General features: G+C 53.7%; 1 protein-coding gene across 2 annotated transcripts in view; it reads right to left on the bottom strand.

Annotated features, from left to right (window-relative positions):
• Window positions 1-16995, bottom strand: part of LOC129475538 (serine/threonine-protein phosphatase 2A regulatory subunit B'' subunit beta) — a 50708-nt gene extending 33713 nt beyond the window's left edge. The window contains exon 1 of one of the 2 annotated variants that reach the window (XM_055267647.2): window positions 16672-16995. In XM_055267647.2, coding sequence (XP_055123622.1) covers window positions 16672-16995 — 324 coding nt within the window. Of the gene's footprint in view, window positions 1-5427; window positions 5930-16671 lie in introns of those variants that run through there. The other variant, XM_055267648.2, reaches the window with a different exon arrangement.
• Window positions 16996-18571: the final 1576 nt, after the last annotated feature.

Here is an 18571-nt window from a genome sequence, read left to right on the forward strand (position 1 = left end):
AGGTCAGTGGTAATGAGTAGGAAAATCCTGGCAGCTGACCACATAAATCAGTGATAACAATGTATGTTCAATTTAAAAAACATAAATCAGTGATAATAACGTATGTTCAATTAAAAAAAAAATCAATACAACAGCAGCCTGTCAGTGACATGGTGACTGGATGAGTGTGAGACGGTTTGTGAGTTGGAGGAAAAGATACTGATTAACATTGGGCTTTGAAAAATTTAGTTGATGTTCCTTTTTTTTTTTTTTTTTTTTAAGAGACGGGGGTCTCGCTATGTTGCCCCGGCTGGTCTTGAACTCCTGGCCTCCAGCGATTCTCCTGCCTCAGCCTCCCAAGGCACTGGGATCACAGGTGTAAGGCCCTGAGCCTGGCCAGCCATTGACATTTGTAGGATAAACAGTGAGCTAGCAGAAAGTGTGTACTCCAAACGACAGAAAAGGTGACCAAGCTGAAAGAACTGGAGACAGAGATGCAGGATGAGACACAGTCCATCACACGAATGAGCCGGCAACATCGACCTCAATGTACCGAGTGTTCCAGTTCCCAAAGGTCTGACTGCGGAAAGAAAACAGCATTCACATATACGGGAGACACAGAGGACAGAAAGACACAGGAGATATATGTGACTTAAAGACCCAGAGACTACACTTTTTTTTTTTTTTTTTGAGATGGAAAAAGACAGAGCAGGCAGACCATAAAGAAAGCTGGTGTCACTGTATTAACATCGATGAAATGACATAAGGTGATGGACAGACCTGGAGACAGACAGGCCACCAAGGAACGCCGAAGAGGTCAGTCACGGGAGGACAGGATGACGCTAACTTTATCGATGCCTGACAACGCAGCCTCGGCACTGATCAAGTAAACACCACTGGACACAAACTCAGCCCGCCAGGAAAGGTGGAGAACACCCACCTCGGGCACGGACACGGGGAAGGCCAGGACCACCCACCCTGGGCACCGACACGGGGAAGGCCGGGACCACCCACCCTGGGCACCGACACGGGGAAGGCCGGGACCACCCACCCTGGGCACTGACGAGGGGAAGGCCGGGACCACGCACCCTGGGCACTGACGAGGGGAAGGCCGGGACCACCCACCCTGGGCACTGACGAGGGGAAGGCCGGGACCACCCACCTGGGCACCGACAGGAGGAAGGCCAGGACCACCCACCCTGGGCACCGATGGGGGGAAGCTGGGCCCACCCACCCCGGGCACTAATAGACGAGCGACAGAACAACAAACAACACAACCACTCCATGCGGGCACGGGAGATTTACAAGTTTAATCTCACGGACAGAAATAGACTCAGCCTCAGCACAGCTGCAGAGCACACATTCTTTTCAACACACACAGCTCACTTGGGAACTGGCCACCTCTCCGGCCAAGCAGCAGGTCTCAGGGGATTCTGAAGGAATCACAGGGACTGCTGCCCTGCCCCGAATGTAGCCGGTGAGGCCAGGCATCAACAGTAAACACAGAAGGAGCAAAAACAGCTGCGTGTGTGTGGAAGAATTCTAAAGCCAGCCGCCTGTTCATTAAAAAGTTCAGACAAACCAGAGGGGCCTATGGCAGCCAGGTCATCCACTTTAAATCCTCCTCAGTACGTGGACTTTAAAAAGTACTTCGTAAAGCGCCCATCACCCAAAGCACAGTGATAAAGGCGACACCCTGCCTCCCGACAAGCTATTTCTGTTGAGGGCACTGAGAAGGCAGCTCCCTGACTCATCACAATTCCAGAAGTCACAGATATGTGTGTCGCCCTTCCAGAGTACACCCAGTTTTGCAAAACATGTCCGTATACGACCAAAAGCAAAGACTGAGCCTAACACTGAGGCTGCCTAGAAGTGCGTGCGCTTGATGGGTGCAGGTGAGTACCCCGAGAACACAGGCCACGTGCACCGTGACACATCATCTCGCGACACCAGCCTCGGGCAGACCCCCACATGTGCAGAGGGTGCGCACAGCAGGCAGGGCGCGGTGACCAGCAGAAATGACCCTCGCCCCAACTGCAGCAGGAGCGGACACCACGATCAAAGCCACAGAGAAGGTGCCGCAGCAGCACGGGGCCGGCGGAAGGCACACTCAGTACAGGCTGCAACGCACAGCCGTGTCCCCAGGAGCCCTCACTCTGCAACAGCCTCTACTCTGCAGCGGGAGGCGGAAGCATGGGAGGCTGTGGTATGGGATCAGGGAGGGGGGGGTTCGGCCAAGACCCACACTCATGGATTCCAGCTGAGCCCCTCGCCCACCCAAATGACAGCCACCCCTGGAAGGCAGGGCGTGCTGCAAGCTCTGAGCATTCTTCTCGGCCCAGCACTCGACTCCCAGGGACCCTCCGCGAGGGCTGGTAGAGGGCTGCCAGCTACACCTGCAAACCGCACGCTGGACGGCTAAACCCAGGAGTCAAAAAGGTCGGTGTTTACACAGAGGAGCCGAACATGGAGATCAGAGGCCCCGCGTGTGGGTTTAAAAATCCCCTCTCTAGCAAAGAGGGAGAACTGGTGTGGAGGGGTCAACACGGAAACGCAGCAGGTCCAGGTGTCTGAGGTGGCCAGAGCTCACGTGGGCTAACATTCACCCAGAGACACGACTGCAGCCGGGCAGTGGGGCCACGACAGATGCTGAGAGACGTCGGCTGGGCCCTGGACCCACGGCTGGCGCCTGCACCCACGACTGCAGCGAGGTGTGAGTCTCCACAGAGCTCGGAAGGCTGGGCTGAGGGATGTGGGGATCATTCTGTCCACCAGCCAAGGGGTGACGATGGATGCTGGGCAACACAGCGAGGGGAGGATCCGGCACCCTCCCTGCGTCCACAAGCCCCTGGCGGATGCTCCTGACCTTGGTCTTCTGTGTGGACGTTCCCACGTGGGCACAGCTGTCCTGGGCTGGGAACAAGGTCTGAGCTGTCCTGCTGTTGCCTGGGGACAGAAGGCCTGAGGATCCCTGCGCAGGAGGCGCAGGCAGTGGCTCCAGCAGGAAGAGCTCGGCCAAGCAGCTGCACGGCCCCACTCCAGGTACATGCTGGGTCCTACAGTGAGAGCACGTGCCGTGTAACATGCCATCGTCACACGGGAGCCTCCCCGGACCCACGGCGAGAGTACGTGTAACACGCTACTGTCACACAGGAGCCTCCCAGGACCCACGGCGTGAACACATGCTGTTCTGTTCCCAAGGCCGGCGCAGCTGAACCCCCCCCCCCCACCCCGAGTTTGGTTTGTCAAGGATGCCGGTGGCTGGGAAGTGGGCAGTGGCAGGGAGGAGGAGGAGCTTGGGTTCACCCCCTGGGCAGGCAGCACCTGCCAGGGGGTTAGTGGGAACAGAAGCCCAGGTGGGACGTCGCACAGTCAGAAGACCAACCTCAGGAGCACCCGCCAGGGGCTCGTGGGTGCGGCCAACGTCAGTCGCGGAAGGCTGTGCCCGTCAGAGGACCCCTGAAAACAGGACCGTGCTGCCTGGTCTGGAGCATCCGAGGGCAGAGGAGAGGCACCCCGACACGTCCAGTGGCTCCCACACAGGTGCTCCCTGACAACCCTCCTGAGGGTGTGTCCAAGTGGGGTGGACCCAACAGACAGAGCCCATGCTCATGCATGGAGTGAAAGCAGCCAGAAAAAGTCCCCTTCTCCCCCAACGCCACCCCACAAATGCCCCAAAATACCCCTGTGATTCCTCCACCACCCCTCAGACAACACGCATTTCACACATCTGTCCTCCCTAAAAACGTGGAAACCCATTTTCTGTAAAATGAAGCAAACTTCTGTAAACGGAATTCGTGATTTCCCAGAAACTGACTTTTTAAAAATAAACAGTCCTGTTAAAACAATGCAGACTTTGGTGAATGGGCTCTGCCTCCCGGAGGTGCACACACAGGTGCATCGTCACCACAGCCTCCGACGGAAGAGCCAGGGCCCCGCTGCAGGGCTTCCTCATCCAGCCACGTGCGAGCTAATCACCTAATGGGCTGCAACCAGCGAGCACGCACCTCCCAGCACCTCCCACCGTCTAGAGCAAATCCCGCACGAGGCTGATCTCACTCTTACGGTCTGCAGGTTAAGAGGATTTTGAAGAAACCAGCCTCGCCTTTACCCACTTACAGGCAAAATGTCAAAACCTGGAAGACAGAGGTCAAAAACCCCGAAGGAGTGCAAAAGTTGTGATCTGAGAGAAGTTGTTTCAATTAAAATAACAACAGAAAGAAGTGGGTCTTCCTCCCCCTTCAAGCAGGATGCCTTGGTTCAGCTTGATGTTTAGGCCATTAGTTCCAGACTCCTGGCATTGAGTTTGAAAAGGACGTCTGATGTGCCACGTGGGTGTGAGGCGCCCGCCAGCCACGCACACCCTGCCTGGATGAGATTCGGCCGCAGCCAAGCCCTAAATTCTCAAATTATACCGGGATTGTCACAGGAACACGCTTACACGTTTAAATCACGTGGTACTCGTAAAACTAACTCATACAATATACACGGGGTACAGACACAAATTTTACTTCCCTGAGCACTTATGAGAACATAGATTAAATTTCAAAGCCAGCTGGGGCGGAGGCTCACGCCTGTACTCCCAGCACTTTGGGAGGCCCAGGTGGGCGATCGCCGGAGGTCAGGAGTTCAAGACCAGCCTGGTCAACATGGTGAAACCCCGTCTCTACTAAAAATGCAAAAATTAGCTGGGCGTGGTGGTGCACGCCTGTAATCCCAGCTATTCGGGAGGCTGAGGCAGGAGAATCACTTGAACCCAGGAGGTGGAGGTTGCAGTGAGCCAAGATAGCGCCGCTGCACTCCAGCCTGGGCAACGGAGAGACTCCGTCTCAAATAAATAAATATAAATGAAAATAAATAAATTTCAAAGCCAGTGAGTTACTGAATAAAACCACGCTGCATAAATAGTCCGGTATGTGAGTGATATCTCAACCGACTCTTAAACAGGTTAGCCAATGGGAAGGAATGCTGGGTATTGCAATAACGCCGGGAAAGTTTCACCCACCCAACGCCTTTACGAAGGGTGAAGGAGTTTCCCGATGTTTATTACCAGCAATGCAAGGTATTATTTAAATTAAAAATCTGTCTGCAGCGAACCCTCCCAGGCGCTGACGGCTCTCACCCCCCTTGGTTGATCACAGCAAGGCGCGCACTCACAGCCAAAACTCCCGGGAAAGGAGCGGGTGCTCTTTTCAAAGCCCGGTTTTCCTAACAAGCTTGGCACCGCTTCTCACAGAGCAGCACCCGGTTTTCGGCGGCCTGCGGCCCGAGCGGGTCCCCTGCGCCCACAACTGGCCCCGAAAATCTGGCGTTTGGGCCCCGCCACGCGACAACGGGTGCACGGCCGGCAGCGGCGAGCGGAGGCCCGCGCGGGGCCGGGAGGGTAGGACTCGCCGGGCCGGGAGGCCTCGCCCGGTGTCGGGCAGCCGCGGGGCGCGCGGGGCTGACCTGCTGGAAGGCCTTCAGCCGCTTCTTGAACCGAGAGGGCAGCACGAAGTCGCAGCCGCGGGCCAGCGAGGCCAGCTCCTGGCGCAGGTCGGGGTCCTGGCGCAGCGAGCGCTCGCGGAGCCGCATGCCGTCGGCGCGCAGGGCTCTCGCGGGCCAGGCCGGGCGCCGCGGTCTCGGGGCAGGGCCGGGCCGGGGCCAGTGGGGCGCTGCAGGCGTGGCCCGGGCTCAGCGCGCTCCACGCGTCGCCCGCCAGGCGCTCTGGGGCCGGGGCCCGCGCCGCGCGCATTCCTCAGGCTGAGGAGGGCGCATGGCGCCGGGGGTGGGGGCGGCCGCCCCTCCCGACCCGCGACTGTGCAGACCCGGCTGCTCCCGGCGCTGCTCTCCTCTCCTCCGCTCCCCGCACTGCCCTCCGCTCCCTCCGGTCCTCTTCTCTCCTCTCCCCGTTCGCTCCGGGCTGGGCCGTCCGGCCGGGCAAGGGCGCTTTCTGCACCGCTGCGGCCGTCACGTGGCTCGCCCTGGAGCGCGCATCAACAGGTCCCCGAGAGGAGAGCCTGGGCGGAGCGCGCATCAACAGGTCCCCAAGAGGAGAGCCTGGGGACGGCTTCGGGGACCCAGGCGAAGGCGCTCCCCGCGAGAAGTGAGGTCCCCCCGCACGACAACACCAGAGCTGGCTGCAGGCTCGGTGCCGGCTCCGGCTCGCCCCTCCAGAGCCCAGGGCACGCCAGGGGCAGCTGCGCCTCCACAAACACACGCACCGCAGCCCCGGCATCCCGGCATCCGGGCATCAAAGCGCGCCGGCATCTCCGCCCCTCCCCAAACTTCAGGAGTTTCTAGAATACAGCTAAGCTGCAGTGGGCATCCAGGATCTCGTCTTCTCTGCCACTGCTCACTGTGATAACTGCTTGTTTGCAATCGTATTTAGAACAAGAAAAGAGGGGCGGCGGAAAAGGGGGACGGGCAACTTTAAATGAGGATGAGCTGACATTCCGGGGGCCTGCACCTTCATCCCACCGGGAAAGAGACGGGTTACCTTCGGGCTGAGGGACAGAAACTGGTCACATCCCTGCCAGGCTGGACGCTGTCAGCAGAAAGCCTCCCGGGTCCCCGATCAGGAAGGTCCTGCGTGACCGCCTGTGTCTGTTACAGTCAATGAACCTCCTTGGACCGGTCACTATCACCCCGAGTCAACAGCGTGCACTGGGCTCTCCCGCTGCCGCACGCTCTGTTGAGTCTGGAAAAACGCAAGATGACACGGATCTACCACTGTGCGGTCACGCAGAGGAGATTCCCTGCCCTGAAAAACGTCTGTGTGGCACCGACGCACCCCTCGCTCCCTCCTAACCCCAGTAACCCCCGATCTGTTTCCTGTCTCCATCGTTTTCCTTTTTCCGAGTGTCCTAGACTTGGAACCAGCAGTCTGCAGCCATCTCAGACTGACCCTTTCTTCTCCTGCAACCTTCCACACTGCCCCCAGTGCCCCTTCCAGCTCTTCTTAGGGGTTCGCCCCCTCCACTCCCTTCTCTTCTCCAGCCATCCCCGGATCCCTCCATCGTTCTCACTTCCTCACTGTCCTTCAGGATTCAGAAGTCAGCCTCTGACCCCCTCTAAGTCTCCAAACGGAAGCTTAAAGACAGCACCAGAGGGAATGTGCTCAAACCACCAGGAGACGATTTAAACAAGTGCACCCAGTCACCCACGATGCGGCGCGCAAACTCACAGGGCAGAGGTGCCGTCCAGTCACCCACATGTAATCCCAGCACTTTGGGAGGCCAAGGTGGGCAGATCATGAGGTCAGGAGTTTGAGACCAGCCTGGCCAACATGGTGAAACCCTGTCTCTACTAAAAATACAAAATTAGCTGGGCGTCGTGGCAGGCGCCTGTAATCCCAGCTACTTCGGAGGCTGAGGCAGGAGAATTGCTTCAACTCGGGAGGCAGAGGTTGCAGTGAGCCGAGATCGCACCATTGCACTCCACCCTGGGGAACAAGAGTGAGACTTCGTCTCAAAAAGAAAGAAAAAAAAAAGGGAAAAAAAAAAGACTTTTGGAACACAGCCTCAAAATCCTGAAGTGCACACATACACAGAGATTTAAAGACTCTGACCTGGAGCCCTCAAACCACCTCTGGATGCAGCCCCACTGCCTCCCTGGAGCCCCTACGTCCTGTCCCGATGCAGAACCCGCACCGCCCGCCCCCAGTGCAGCCACAGGGCTGTCTACACGGGATGGGGGAGGGACAGGGCCGTCCACACTCGACGGGGCCCCCATGGGGCTGTCTATCCACTACTGTGTACAGGGACGGGGCCGTCATAGCATTGTTTTTGCACCACAGGGTAGCACGGAATCTGCGAGGCCTGTTTTCAGCCTGTTTCCCCCAAATTCCTACTCTGATGAGACGACATTGCCGTCTGGGCCGATGAAGCCCCTCACGGCACCCAAATCTCCACTGTTCTTCTCCCGTCCGGGCACAATTGTACCATCAACCTCTAAAGCTCCTAAAATGCCCAGAAGACCTTTACGCAAAATTTTCATAAAAATCTCTTCACTTTTCATTCTCACTAAACATACTTTTGTTCAGACGGCTTATTTTAGGATAAAAATGTGCCTTCGATGAGCAAACATAATGGCTTTTCTGAAATCCTAGATTTGAAAGGCTTACGAAGGCGACCCATCCTTTGTGAGAAAATGTTTTTCTGAACATCCAAAGCTAAAAGCATAGCTAGTAACAGGCAAACCCATGAGACATGAAGATGGCCCAGAATGCTGTCCTCACGCTGCAGGCGCCATCTGCAGAGCATGGCTTCCTCCCTATTTCAAAGGCCCTGAGAGGACAGGCTCCAGCGGATTCAAAACCCGTCCACCTCATCTCAGGAAACGGCACGGTTCTCTCTGTCAACAGAAGGGGAGGGAGGGATGAGGCTCTTTACAGTTTCCATGGTTGCAGATTCTCGGAGGTTCCAAGAAGGGTCCTGGACACCTTCCTTCCTCCTCACAACGAGACTCTCATCGGTGCCCACTACGAAAACGTGAATAGGTTGTTGTTACGAAGGCAGTGAGAACTGAACGCAGACAGGCATACACCTGATACAAAAGCTCACGGCTCCCGCACGAAACCTTCAGAAACCCTGAGCTCCTGCCCTGAGGGTTCTGGGTGCTTTTCTGTCTTACAACATGTTTGCTAAGAGCTTCTAATGACACGTTAAGATAAGCACACCTGTGTGTATATGCACCTATGTATGTGTGTATGCACCTGTGTATGGACCTGTGTGTGTGTATGCACCTATGTGTGCGTGTCTGTATGCGTGTGTATGCAACTGTGTATGCACCTGTGTGTATGCACCAATGTATGTTTGTGTGTATGCACCTGTGTGTGCACCTGTGTGTATGCACCTGTGTGTGTGTGCACCTGTGTGTGTGTGCACCTGTGTATGTGTGTGTATGCACCTGTGTGTATGCACCTGTGTGTGTGTGCACCTGTGTATGTGTGTGTATGCACCTGTGTGTGTGATGCACACGCACACACGTGTTTACCTCCAAATACCCCGTTCTAATGTTCTAGAATGCTGGCACCCGGTCTGATAAAAGTCACAGGTTAGGTGGATACCGGAACTACTGAGTAGCTTCCAGAAATTGAGAATAACTAAAGAAATGGATAGAAATTTAATCAAGGAGGTGCAAGACGTGTACCCGGGGAAGTACACAACGTTGCTGAACAAAACCTAAATGAACGGAAAGTCCTTTGTTTGTGGATTGGAAAATACCGTTAAGGTATCAATTACCCTAAATGGATCCACAGATTCAAAGCAATCCCAATCAAAATGCCAACAGGCTTTTCTTGCTGGAAAGCAATTTTTAAAGAACAGGCTTGGACTCACAGTATCTGCTTTCAAAATCTGCTAGAAAGTTACACCAATCTGGAAAGTGCCATGAAGGTGAGGGGATGCACATACAGCAATGGGATGGAAATATTAATAAACCAGACGAACGTACTCAACTGACTTTCAACAACACAATTCCATGGGGGAGAAAAGACTCTTCAATATATAATGCTGGGGTCATCCAGATACCTCACCTCATACCACGCAGAAAAAGTGACCTGAACTGGATCACAGGCTGAAACGCAATCCTAAAACCACAAAGCTTTCTCTAGATAAATAGGAGAAAATCTTTGACACCTTGAGCTATGCAAACATTTTGTAATAAGACAAAAAAAATGAGTCATAAAAGAAAAAAGTTGAAAAACTAAACACTTTTTGCTCTTTCAAAGACCATGAAGAAAACAAAAAGCAAGCCAGAATCGAGAGAAATACGCGCACACATCGTCTTACCAAGGACTTGCCTACAGTTGTACATAAAGAGCTCTCGCAACTCAGTGAAAACATAACCCAATTGAAAAAGCAAACACACGATCTGAACAGATGTTTCACAGTGGAAACCACATGAATGGATAATAAGCACGTGAAAATCGCTCAGCGCCACCAGGCCGCAGGGAAATGCGATCAAAACCATGCAGTACTGGCCGGGTGTGGTTGCCCTCACCTGTAATCCCAGCACTCTGGGAGGCCGAGGCGGGTGGATCACCTGAGGTCAGGAGTTCAAAACCAGCCTGACCAACATAGTGAAACCCCATGTCTACTAAAAATACAAAATTAGCTGGGCGTGGTGGCGGGCACCTGTAATCCCAGCTACTCGGGAGGCTGAGGCAGGAGAATCGCTTGAACTGCAGGAGGTGGAGGTTATAGTGAGCCGAGATCGCGCGCCACGGCACTGCAGCCTGGGTGACAAGAACGAAACTCCATCTCAAAAAAAAAAAAAAAAAAAAAAGCAGCTCATCCACGTGAGGTTCTTACTTCCCCTTATAAGAACTTACTTTAAAGATGCATTTAGGGTACCCCCTAGCAGAAGCACCCTGGCTTGCAGCATCAGCCCATCGATACTGGCATTTTCTTTCTTTCTTTTTTTTGGAGACAGGGTCTCAGTTTGTTGCCCCGGCGGGAGCGCAGTAGCACAAGCATAGCTCACTGCAGCCTCGAACTCCTGGGATCCTCCTCCCTCAGCCTCACAAGCAGCTGGGACTTCAGGTATGAAGCGCTACCCCTGGCTGATTTTACTATTTTGTAGAGATGGGGGAGTCTCACTATGTTGCCCGGGCTGGGCTCAAACTCCTGGCCTCAAGTGATCCTCCCTCCTCGGCCTCCCAAAGTGCTGGGATTGAGCCACTGCACCCTGCCAATGCTCACATTTTCTAATTTGTACCAGTTTCTCTTCCCCAGACGGGAAGGAGCCACTGCAAGCACCCCTTTCAAACACAGAATGCAATCTCTCTGCTCAGTAACGATGAAGGCATAGGGTAACGTAAAACAGCCATGGCAGCGCTGGTTATGTCTGCTTTGGATGCACCACGTCGTTTTCACATGGGCATGCCGTTCCTTTCACCCTTGGCTGGGGAGTTCAGTGGACCTAGCGTGAACCCTCCTGACAGCTCATACTCAATCCTGTATATGTGTGGGTGAGAAAAAGCTGTTTTATTTATGAAAATCTCTTCCTCTGACCCCAGCATCGCCCCTCCCTGGCCAGAGTTTGTAGCGTGGAACTGCATCCTTCACTGTTAACGTGGCCTCGCACATTCTGTATACGGGATGGACAGGAACAAGCTCATCTTTTTTTTTTTTTTTCTGAGATGGAGTCTCGCTCTGTTGCCCAGGCTGGAGTGTGGTGGCGCAATCTCGGCTCACTGCAAGGTCCACCTCCCAGGTTCACGCCATTCTCCTGTCTCAGCGTCCCGAGTAGCTGGGACTACAGGCGCCCGCCACCACACCCGGCTAATTTTTTGTATCTTTAGTAGAGACGGGGTTTCACTGTGTTAGCCAGGATGGTCTCGATCTCCTGACCTTGTGATCTGCCTGCCTCAGCCTCCCAAAGTGCTGGGATGACAGGTGTGAGCCACCGCGCCCGGCCCAAGCTCATCTTTTTTGTCCCAATGAACACACACATCCTTCTAAGTTATTCACTTCTTGAGATTCAGCTGAAGTAAGCCATAGGTTCCAAACACGTAGACGTTTAAGGCAAACTTTTAGTCCCAAACAAGCTCAGTCACTGCTTTTTGAAAACTCTCGGCATCTCCTAAGTGCAGAATCCTGCACCCTGCACACCCCGGCCGCCACGCCACGGTCCACACGCATCCTTCCTTCTGCTTCTCCCATCAGACCACTCCAGTCGCTCAATGTGACCTGAACATCTCATCTTTTTTTTTTTTTTTTTTTTTTTTTTGAGACAGTCTCTCACTCTGTCACCCAGGCTGGAGTGCAGTGGCACGATTTCGGCTCAGTGCAATCTCCGCCTCCCGGGTTCAAGTGATTCTCCTGCCTCAGCCTCCCAAGTAGCTGGGATTACAGGCGCGTACCACCACACCCAGCTAATTTTTGTATTTTTAGCAGAGACGGGGTTTTACCATGTTGGCCAGGTTGATCTTCAACTCCTGACCTCAGGTGATCCGTCCGCCTCAGCCTCCCAAAGTGCTAGGATTACAGGCATGAGCAACTGAGCCAGGTCTCATTTTCACACTCTGCCCGGCATCCCTCCCGGAATAGCCTCCCTTGGTCCCGCCCCCCATACCCAATAAACTCAGTGCATTTCCCAAGTTCCACCACTCACTTCCTCCTCAAAACTTTCTCCAGGAGAGAAATGACGTCTCCCTGCTTTGAACACCTTTGGAACTTAATTTCCACTTGTTAGAGCTTATTGCCTGATTTACAGACCACATCATCCTCTCACATGCACCCAAATGGCCTTGTTTGCACAGGCCTGACCTTCTGTCAATATTCCCAGCCCTAGGAGAATTCATGCAAAGTCACAAAATTCAAGCATCTACCTTAGTGTCTGGCTTTCTGTCATTCAACATGTTTAAGGACAAAATGGCAGGTCATTAGCAATCCCACTGAGAAAGGAAGCCATGGAGGGGAACCATCGTTACTAGCGCACACTTCTTGAGTCCTGGCCCCCCTCTCACGTACAACCTCCTCAGCAAATGAGGGATTTGGGCAAGACTGCCTAAGGTGCTTCAGCTTTTGCAGCTCACCGGTAAAGTGCACTGGGCCAGAGCTCAAGGAATGCGTCCTGGGGCCCTGAGTCCCCTCCTGGATCAGGATCTGGAGGGCCTGAGCCAGACGGTCTCCAAGCTGCCTCCAGCTCTAGTTCACAATTTCATCGACACATACTTTTGGAAAACGTTCTAGATCCATCAGAACACGTCGGACAACCACTGGTAATTTAGAACACAAGGAGCTCACCTCAGCTTGCCACCCACCTCTCACCCAGCAAGTAGAGAGGCTGGTCCATTTTGGCTGGAAAACTGTGGTGCTACATAAATATCACCTCGTGACATGCTTATTAGTGCGGCTGATAGAAGGCTGGTGTTCAGCTGAAAAATTTCAAATGATATAAACAAGTTCCAATGGAACATTCTGAATATTTCAGGCTTCTGTAGTATTCTCAGACACCGGACGCAGCAGCCATACGTGTTTCTATAACATCTGGAAGCAATGTTTTATCGCTTTAAACTGCATCGTATAAAACGACAGAAAGCATTTTTAAAAATACACTGCTGTCGGCGGGCACGGTGGCTCACGCCTGTAATCCCAGCACTTTGGGAGGCCGAGGTGGGCGGATCACGAGGTCAGAAGGTTGAGACCATCCTGGTTAACACAGTGAAACCCCGTCTCCACTAAAAATACAAAAAAATTAGCGGGGCGTGGTGGCAGGCACCTGTAGTCCCAGCTACTCGGGAGGCTGAGGCAGGAGAATGGCGTGAACCCGGGAGGCGGAGCTTGTAGTGAGCCGAGATCGTGCCACTGCACTCCAGTCTCAAAAAAAAAAAAAAAAAAAAAAAAATACACTGCTGTCTATTTGTAATTACTGGAGATTTACTACCAGATAAAGCAACAATAAAACCGTTAGGCTCATTAACTAAGCCGAGCAGAAGACATTGCTGAGAAGTGGGTAGCAGAAACCAACCTAGAGAACTCGAAACAAACTCTAACAGTGAGACCAACTCAGGACTATAACTGTAAATTAAAAGTAAAATCCGAAGCCCCACAACCCACTGAACAGACCCCCCATTGCTGGCCAAGAGAAACCTTATTTATTTTTTTTTTTTGAGACAGAGTCTCACTCTATCGCCCCGGCTGGAGTGCAGTGGCGAGATGTCGGCTCACTGCAACCTCCGCCTCCCTGGTTCAAGCAGTTCTTGTACCTCAGCTTCCCGAGTAGCTGGGATTACAGGCACCTGCCACCACGCCCAGCTAGTTTTTGTATTTTTAGTAGAAATGGGGTTTCACCATGTTGGCCAGGCTGGTCTTGAACTCGTAACCTCAAGTGATCTGCCCGCTTCGGCCTCCCAAAGTGCTGGGATTACAGGTGTCAGCTACTGGGCCCGGCCCAAAGAGAAACCTTTAAAAACTAAGTTCAGGCTGGCACGGTGGCTCACACCTGTAATCTTATTTTTTTGGGAGGCTGAGGCAGGCGTATCACCTGAGGTCGGGAGTTCGAGACCAGCCTGGCAACATGGAGAAACCCCGTCTCTACTAAAAAAATACAAAATTACCAAGGCGTGGTGGTGGGTGCCTGTAATCTCAACTACTCAGGAGGCTGAGGCAGGAGAATCGCTTGAACCTGGGAAGTGGAGGTTGCAGTGAGCCGAGATCGCACCACTGCACTCCAGCCTGGGCAACAAGAGTGAAAGTCGGTCTCAAACAAAACAAAACAAAAAAACAACAAAAAACAAAAAACAACTAAGTTCCCAGCCATAACTAGATGGGAGTTTGGACACACCTCATTATACCCCTCTTGCTTTGGCAGTTTAAACACAACTGACCAGCAAAAAGGTTAAAATTGACATCGTAAGACTGACGGAACAGATTCTGTGACAAACAAGACCAAGGGCCACCTGAGGTGAGGGTTAAGTCACACACTGCCTACACTTAAAGAATAAACTACAGTTCCAACTGCCAAAGCGTTTTTCTCCAGCAGCTAAATGTCCTTTTAGGTTATTCACTAAAGACAAAGGTCTCTTTGCAGAGACCTCTGCAGAAACTCATTTTTGAGTTTCAAGAATAAAGGATGTTTTTCTTTTTCTCTATTGCTTATCTTGGCCTCAAGCTCACGCAGGCAAAAAGACTCTCTCTCTCTCTCTCTCTCTATATATATATATATATAATTTTTTTTTTTTTTTGAGACAGGGTCTTCCTCTGTTGCTCAGGCTGGAGTGTAGTGGTGCAATCTTAGCTCACAACAATCTCCGCGTCCCAGCTTCAAGCATTTCTCCTGCCTCAGCCTCCTGAGTAGCTGAGGCTGCAGGTGCACACCACGCCTGGCTAATTTGTGTATTTTTAGCAGAGACGGGGTTTCGCCACGTTGCCCAGGCTGGTCTCGAACTCCTGAACTCAAGTGATCTGCCTCCCTCCAACTCCCAAAGTGCTGGGATCACAGGCGTGAGCCACCATGCCTGACCAATATAAACAATATTAAAACATCTGCAGCTTCCTGTCAGATCCTGATGAACAGACCCCTCTGTTCCACCAGCTGTAACTACAGCTTTGACTGGAAAAAGACTGATTCCAGGCCAGGTGTGGTGGCTCACACCTATCATCCCAGCACTTTGAGAGGCTGAGGCGGGTGGATCACCTGAGGTCAGGAGGTTGAGACCAGTCTAGCCAACATGGTGAAAGCCTGCCTCTACTAAATACACAAAAATTAGCCGGGCGTGGTAGCAGGTGCCTGTAATCCCAGCTACTCGGGAGGCTGAAGCAGGAGAATCGCTTGAACCCGGGAGGCGGAGATTGCAGTGAGCTTAGATTGCACCACTGCTCTCCAGCCTGGGTGACAGAGTGAGAATCTGTCTCAAAAAAAAAAAGACTGATTGCAATCACTTTATCCTGATAACTACTCACCACGGACTGGTTCTGCCCGGTTGACAGAGGCTGCAAAGTTGCCTCACCTTTTGACGTAGGGGGCCTAACCATAATGCATTTAAATGTTAAGTCTCCGTTCCAAAGTGAACTTGGGAGTAGGTAACATGCATGTTTGTTCAATACCCATGGGTCAGGACACGCTTGGTGAATATCCATAGCTATTCCTATAACTTCTTGAATATATACGCTTGGCCAACCCACTCAGCATAAATTCGTCTCATCTTTTTTTCCCTCCAAGTGCTTTAGTTTTTTTTTTTTTTTTTTTTTTTTTTTTTTGAGACGGAGTCTTGCTCTGGTGCCCAGGCTGGAATGCAGCCTCTGCCTCCTGGGTTCCAGTGATTCTCCTGCCTCAGCCTCCCGGGTAGCTGAGATTACAGGTACATTAGCCAGAGGCTGCGCTTCTCACCTGCAGTGAATAATCACCTTCTATGAAATAAATGGCGTTTCTTCTAATAAATACAGTGGGATTTTGCGAGTCCGAGATGGGAGGATTGCTTGGACCCAGGAATTCCAGAGCACTCTGGGTAACACAGCAAGACCTCATCTCTGCAAAACGAACAAACAAACAAAAATTAGCCTGGTTTGATGGTGCACGCCTGTAATCCCGGCTACTGGGGAGGCTGATGCAGGAAGTCCAGCTGTGTTTGCGCCACTGCACTCCAGTCTAGGAGACAGAGCAAGACCCTGTCTCCAAAAAATTTAAATAAAAAAGGGGCCAGGGGCAGTGACTTGCGTCTGTAATCCCAGCACTTTGGGAGGCCGAGGCGGGCAGATCACTTAATTTCAGGAGTTTAAGACCAGCCTGGCCAACGTGGGGAAACCCAGTCTCTACTAAAAATATCAAATTAGCCGGGCGTGGTGGCACATGCCTGTAAGTCCCAGCTCCTCGGGAGGCTGAGGCAGGAGAATCGCTTGAACCTGGGAGGCAGAGGTTGCAGTGAGCCAAGATCGCGCCATTGCACTCCAGCCTGGGCAACAGAGCAAAACTCCGTCTCACAATAAAATAAAATAAAAAATAAAATAGGAAGAAAGCCTTTCTACGTTTATAAATTGTGTGATTTTTAGGTTAACTACTGTCAATGACAGAATGTTCAGTACGTGGGACTTTCGTGTGTGTGTGTGTGTGTGTGTGTGTCTGGGGGTCGGGGCGGGGAACAGACTCAATATGAAACCGTTTTGGGGTCTGACGCTCTCCCACCAGCCTCCACCGCGCAGCCACACGTCCGCTATGCGACCAGAGCCACCTGCGCAGGTGTTAGCAGAAGGAAGAGTAACTTACTACTCTCGTCCCTGCGGATCTACGGGTGCCTCGAGCGTGGGGCGCGTTCCTGGGGCTGGAGGCGGCGCCCAGGGGCAGCGCAGGGCCCGGCCCGGTGGTTCCCGGGGGGTCGAGGCCGCTGGGCCTGGGGGCGGCGAGCGTGGCTGCAGGCCAGACCCCGGGCAGCTCCCCCTCCCCCGCGGCCGGCTGGTCCCGCCCGGGCGCCTTGATCTGGCGCAGGCAGTCCTGCAGCATCCGCTGCGTGCTGGCCTCGCTGAGCCAGTACAGGAACAGCTCGTCCACCTTCATCTTCAGGACCGGCTGCAGGACCTTGCCGGGCGGCATGGCGGGGGCTGGGCCCGGGGCGCCCCCGGACGCCCGCGCCCCGCCCCACCCCGGGGGCTTCGGTCCGGCCCGGATCGACCTCGGGGATGCGAGCACTGCCAGCTGAGGGGGCGCGGCGCAGGGAACAGGGCCCGCGCGCCTCGGGAACTGCGCGGACCGGCGGGGCGCGGGGACCGAGGAGGGGGCGCGGTCCGGCCCGCGCTGCTCAGGGAAGCTTCAAAACGGGCGCGCCGGCCGCGCTCCCAAACAAGGGCGCCCGCGTTCACGTCACTGCGCCGCGTCATCCGACGATGTCATCACGAGGCGACGCCGCCGCCGGCCACGCGCGCCCCGCGGCCCTCGGAGCCTTTGCAGGAGGCTTTGGTGGGGCCAAGCGGCGGCGGTGAGGACGGGGGAGAGGCTGTAGCGGCCCTCCCGCCCGAGCTCTTTCTGCGTTTCGGATTTTTAGAGGCGCGGCCCATGGCGGCTAGGCGGCCTTAGAGCTGCGGAGACGGGAGCATGCGCAGTGCGTGCCTGCTAGAGCGAGGGGAGGGGGGGAACCTCCGCATGGAGCATGCGCCCTGCGTACCGGTGGAGCAGCGGAGTTCGGGAGGCCGGTCGGGTGAGCATGCGCAGTGCCTGCCCGTGGGGCGCTAGCCAGCGGCTGGGAGGTGTGTGAGCGGGTGGGGCTGGGGGACGGGAGTGCGCCTGCGCAGTGGGAGGCACCGGGAACGAGCGAGCATGCGGGGTGCGCGCCCGCCGAGCTCGGGAGCGAGCGTGCGTCCTGCGGGAGCGCGCGAGGAAAAGATCAAACTTTTCAGTAACAATGGGGCTACCTGGGACTCAAAAGGGCCCCGTTTACGTTAGCTTTGCTTATCAAACAGTAAAGACAGGTTGGAGGAGTTGGACCCCTTTAAACGTTGGTGTTCTGGGATGAGCGTGAAGTGCTTTGAAAATTGCAAAGATCATCCACGTCCAGGGAGGTGACATTAGTTAAATAACTTTATCCAATGGTTGTTTTTGTTTCTGCTTTTAATAGGATACGTAAAAACACTGCATTATCATCTGGCACACATGCACCTGTTTCCTTTACAGCTTGCCCCGCTTTTTATTCATTTTTTATCAAAATAGGGTTTCACCTGATGTTGCACCCTGTTAAGACAGTAGTTTCAAGGTCTTTTATGAGCCAGGTTCTCCTACTTCTGAGCTGCATAAATCGATCTAGACTCAATAAGTAATTCTTGGCTGGGTGCGGTGGCTCACGTCTGTAGTCCCAGAACTTTGGGAGGCTGAGGCGGGCAGATCACGAGGTCAGGAGTTTGAGACCAGCCTGGCCAGCATAGTGAAACCCCCATCTCTACTAAAAATACAAAAATTAGCCGGGCATGGTGGCGTGTGCCTGTATTCCCAGCTACTCGGGATGCTGAGGCGGGAGAATTGCTTGAACCCGGGAGGTGGAGGTTGCAGTGAGCCGAGATCACACCACTGCACTCCAGCCTGGGCGACAGAGCCAGACTCTGTCTCAAAAACAAGAAAAAAAAGTAACTCTTTTTTTAGTTTTATTTTTTTTTTGAGTTGTAGTCTTGCTCTGTTGCCC

This window comes from Symphalangus syndactylus, chromosome X (assembly GCF_028878055.3).
Source record: "Symphalangus syndactylus isolate Jambi chromosome X, NHGRI_mSymSyn1-v2.1_pri, whole genome shotgun sequence".
NCBI classification, from domain to species: domain Eukaryota; kingdom Metazoa; phylum Chordata; class Mammalia; order Primates; family Hylobatidae; genus Symphalangus; species Symphalangus syndactylus.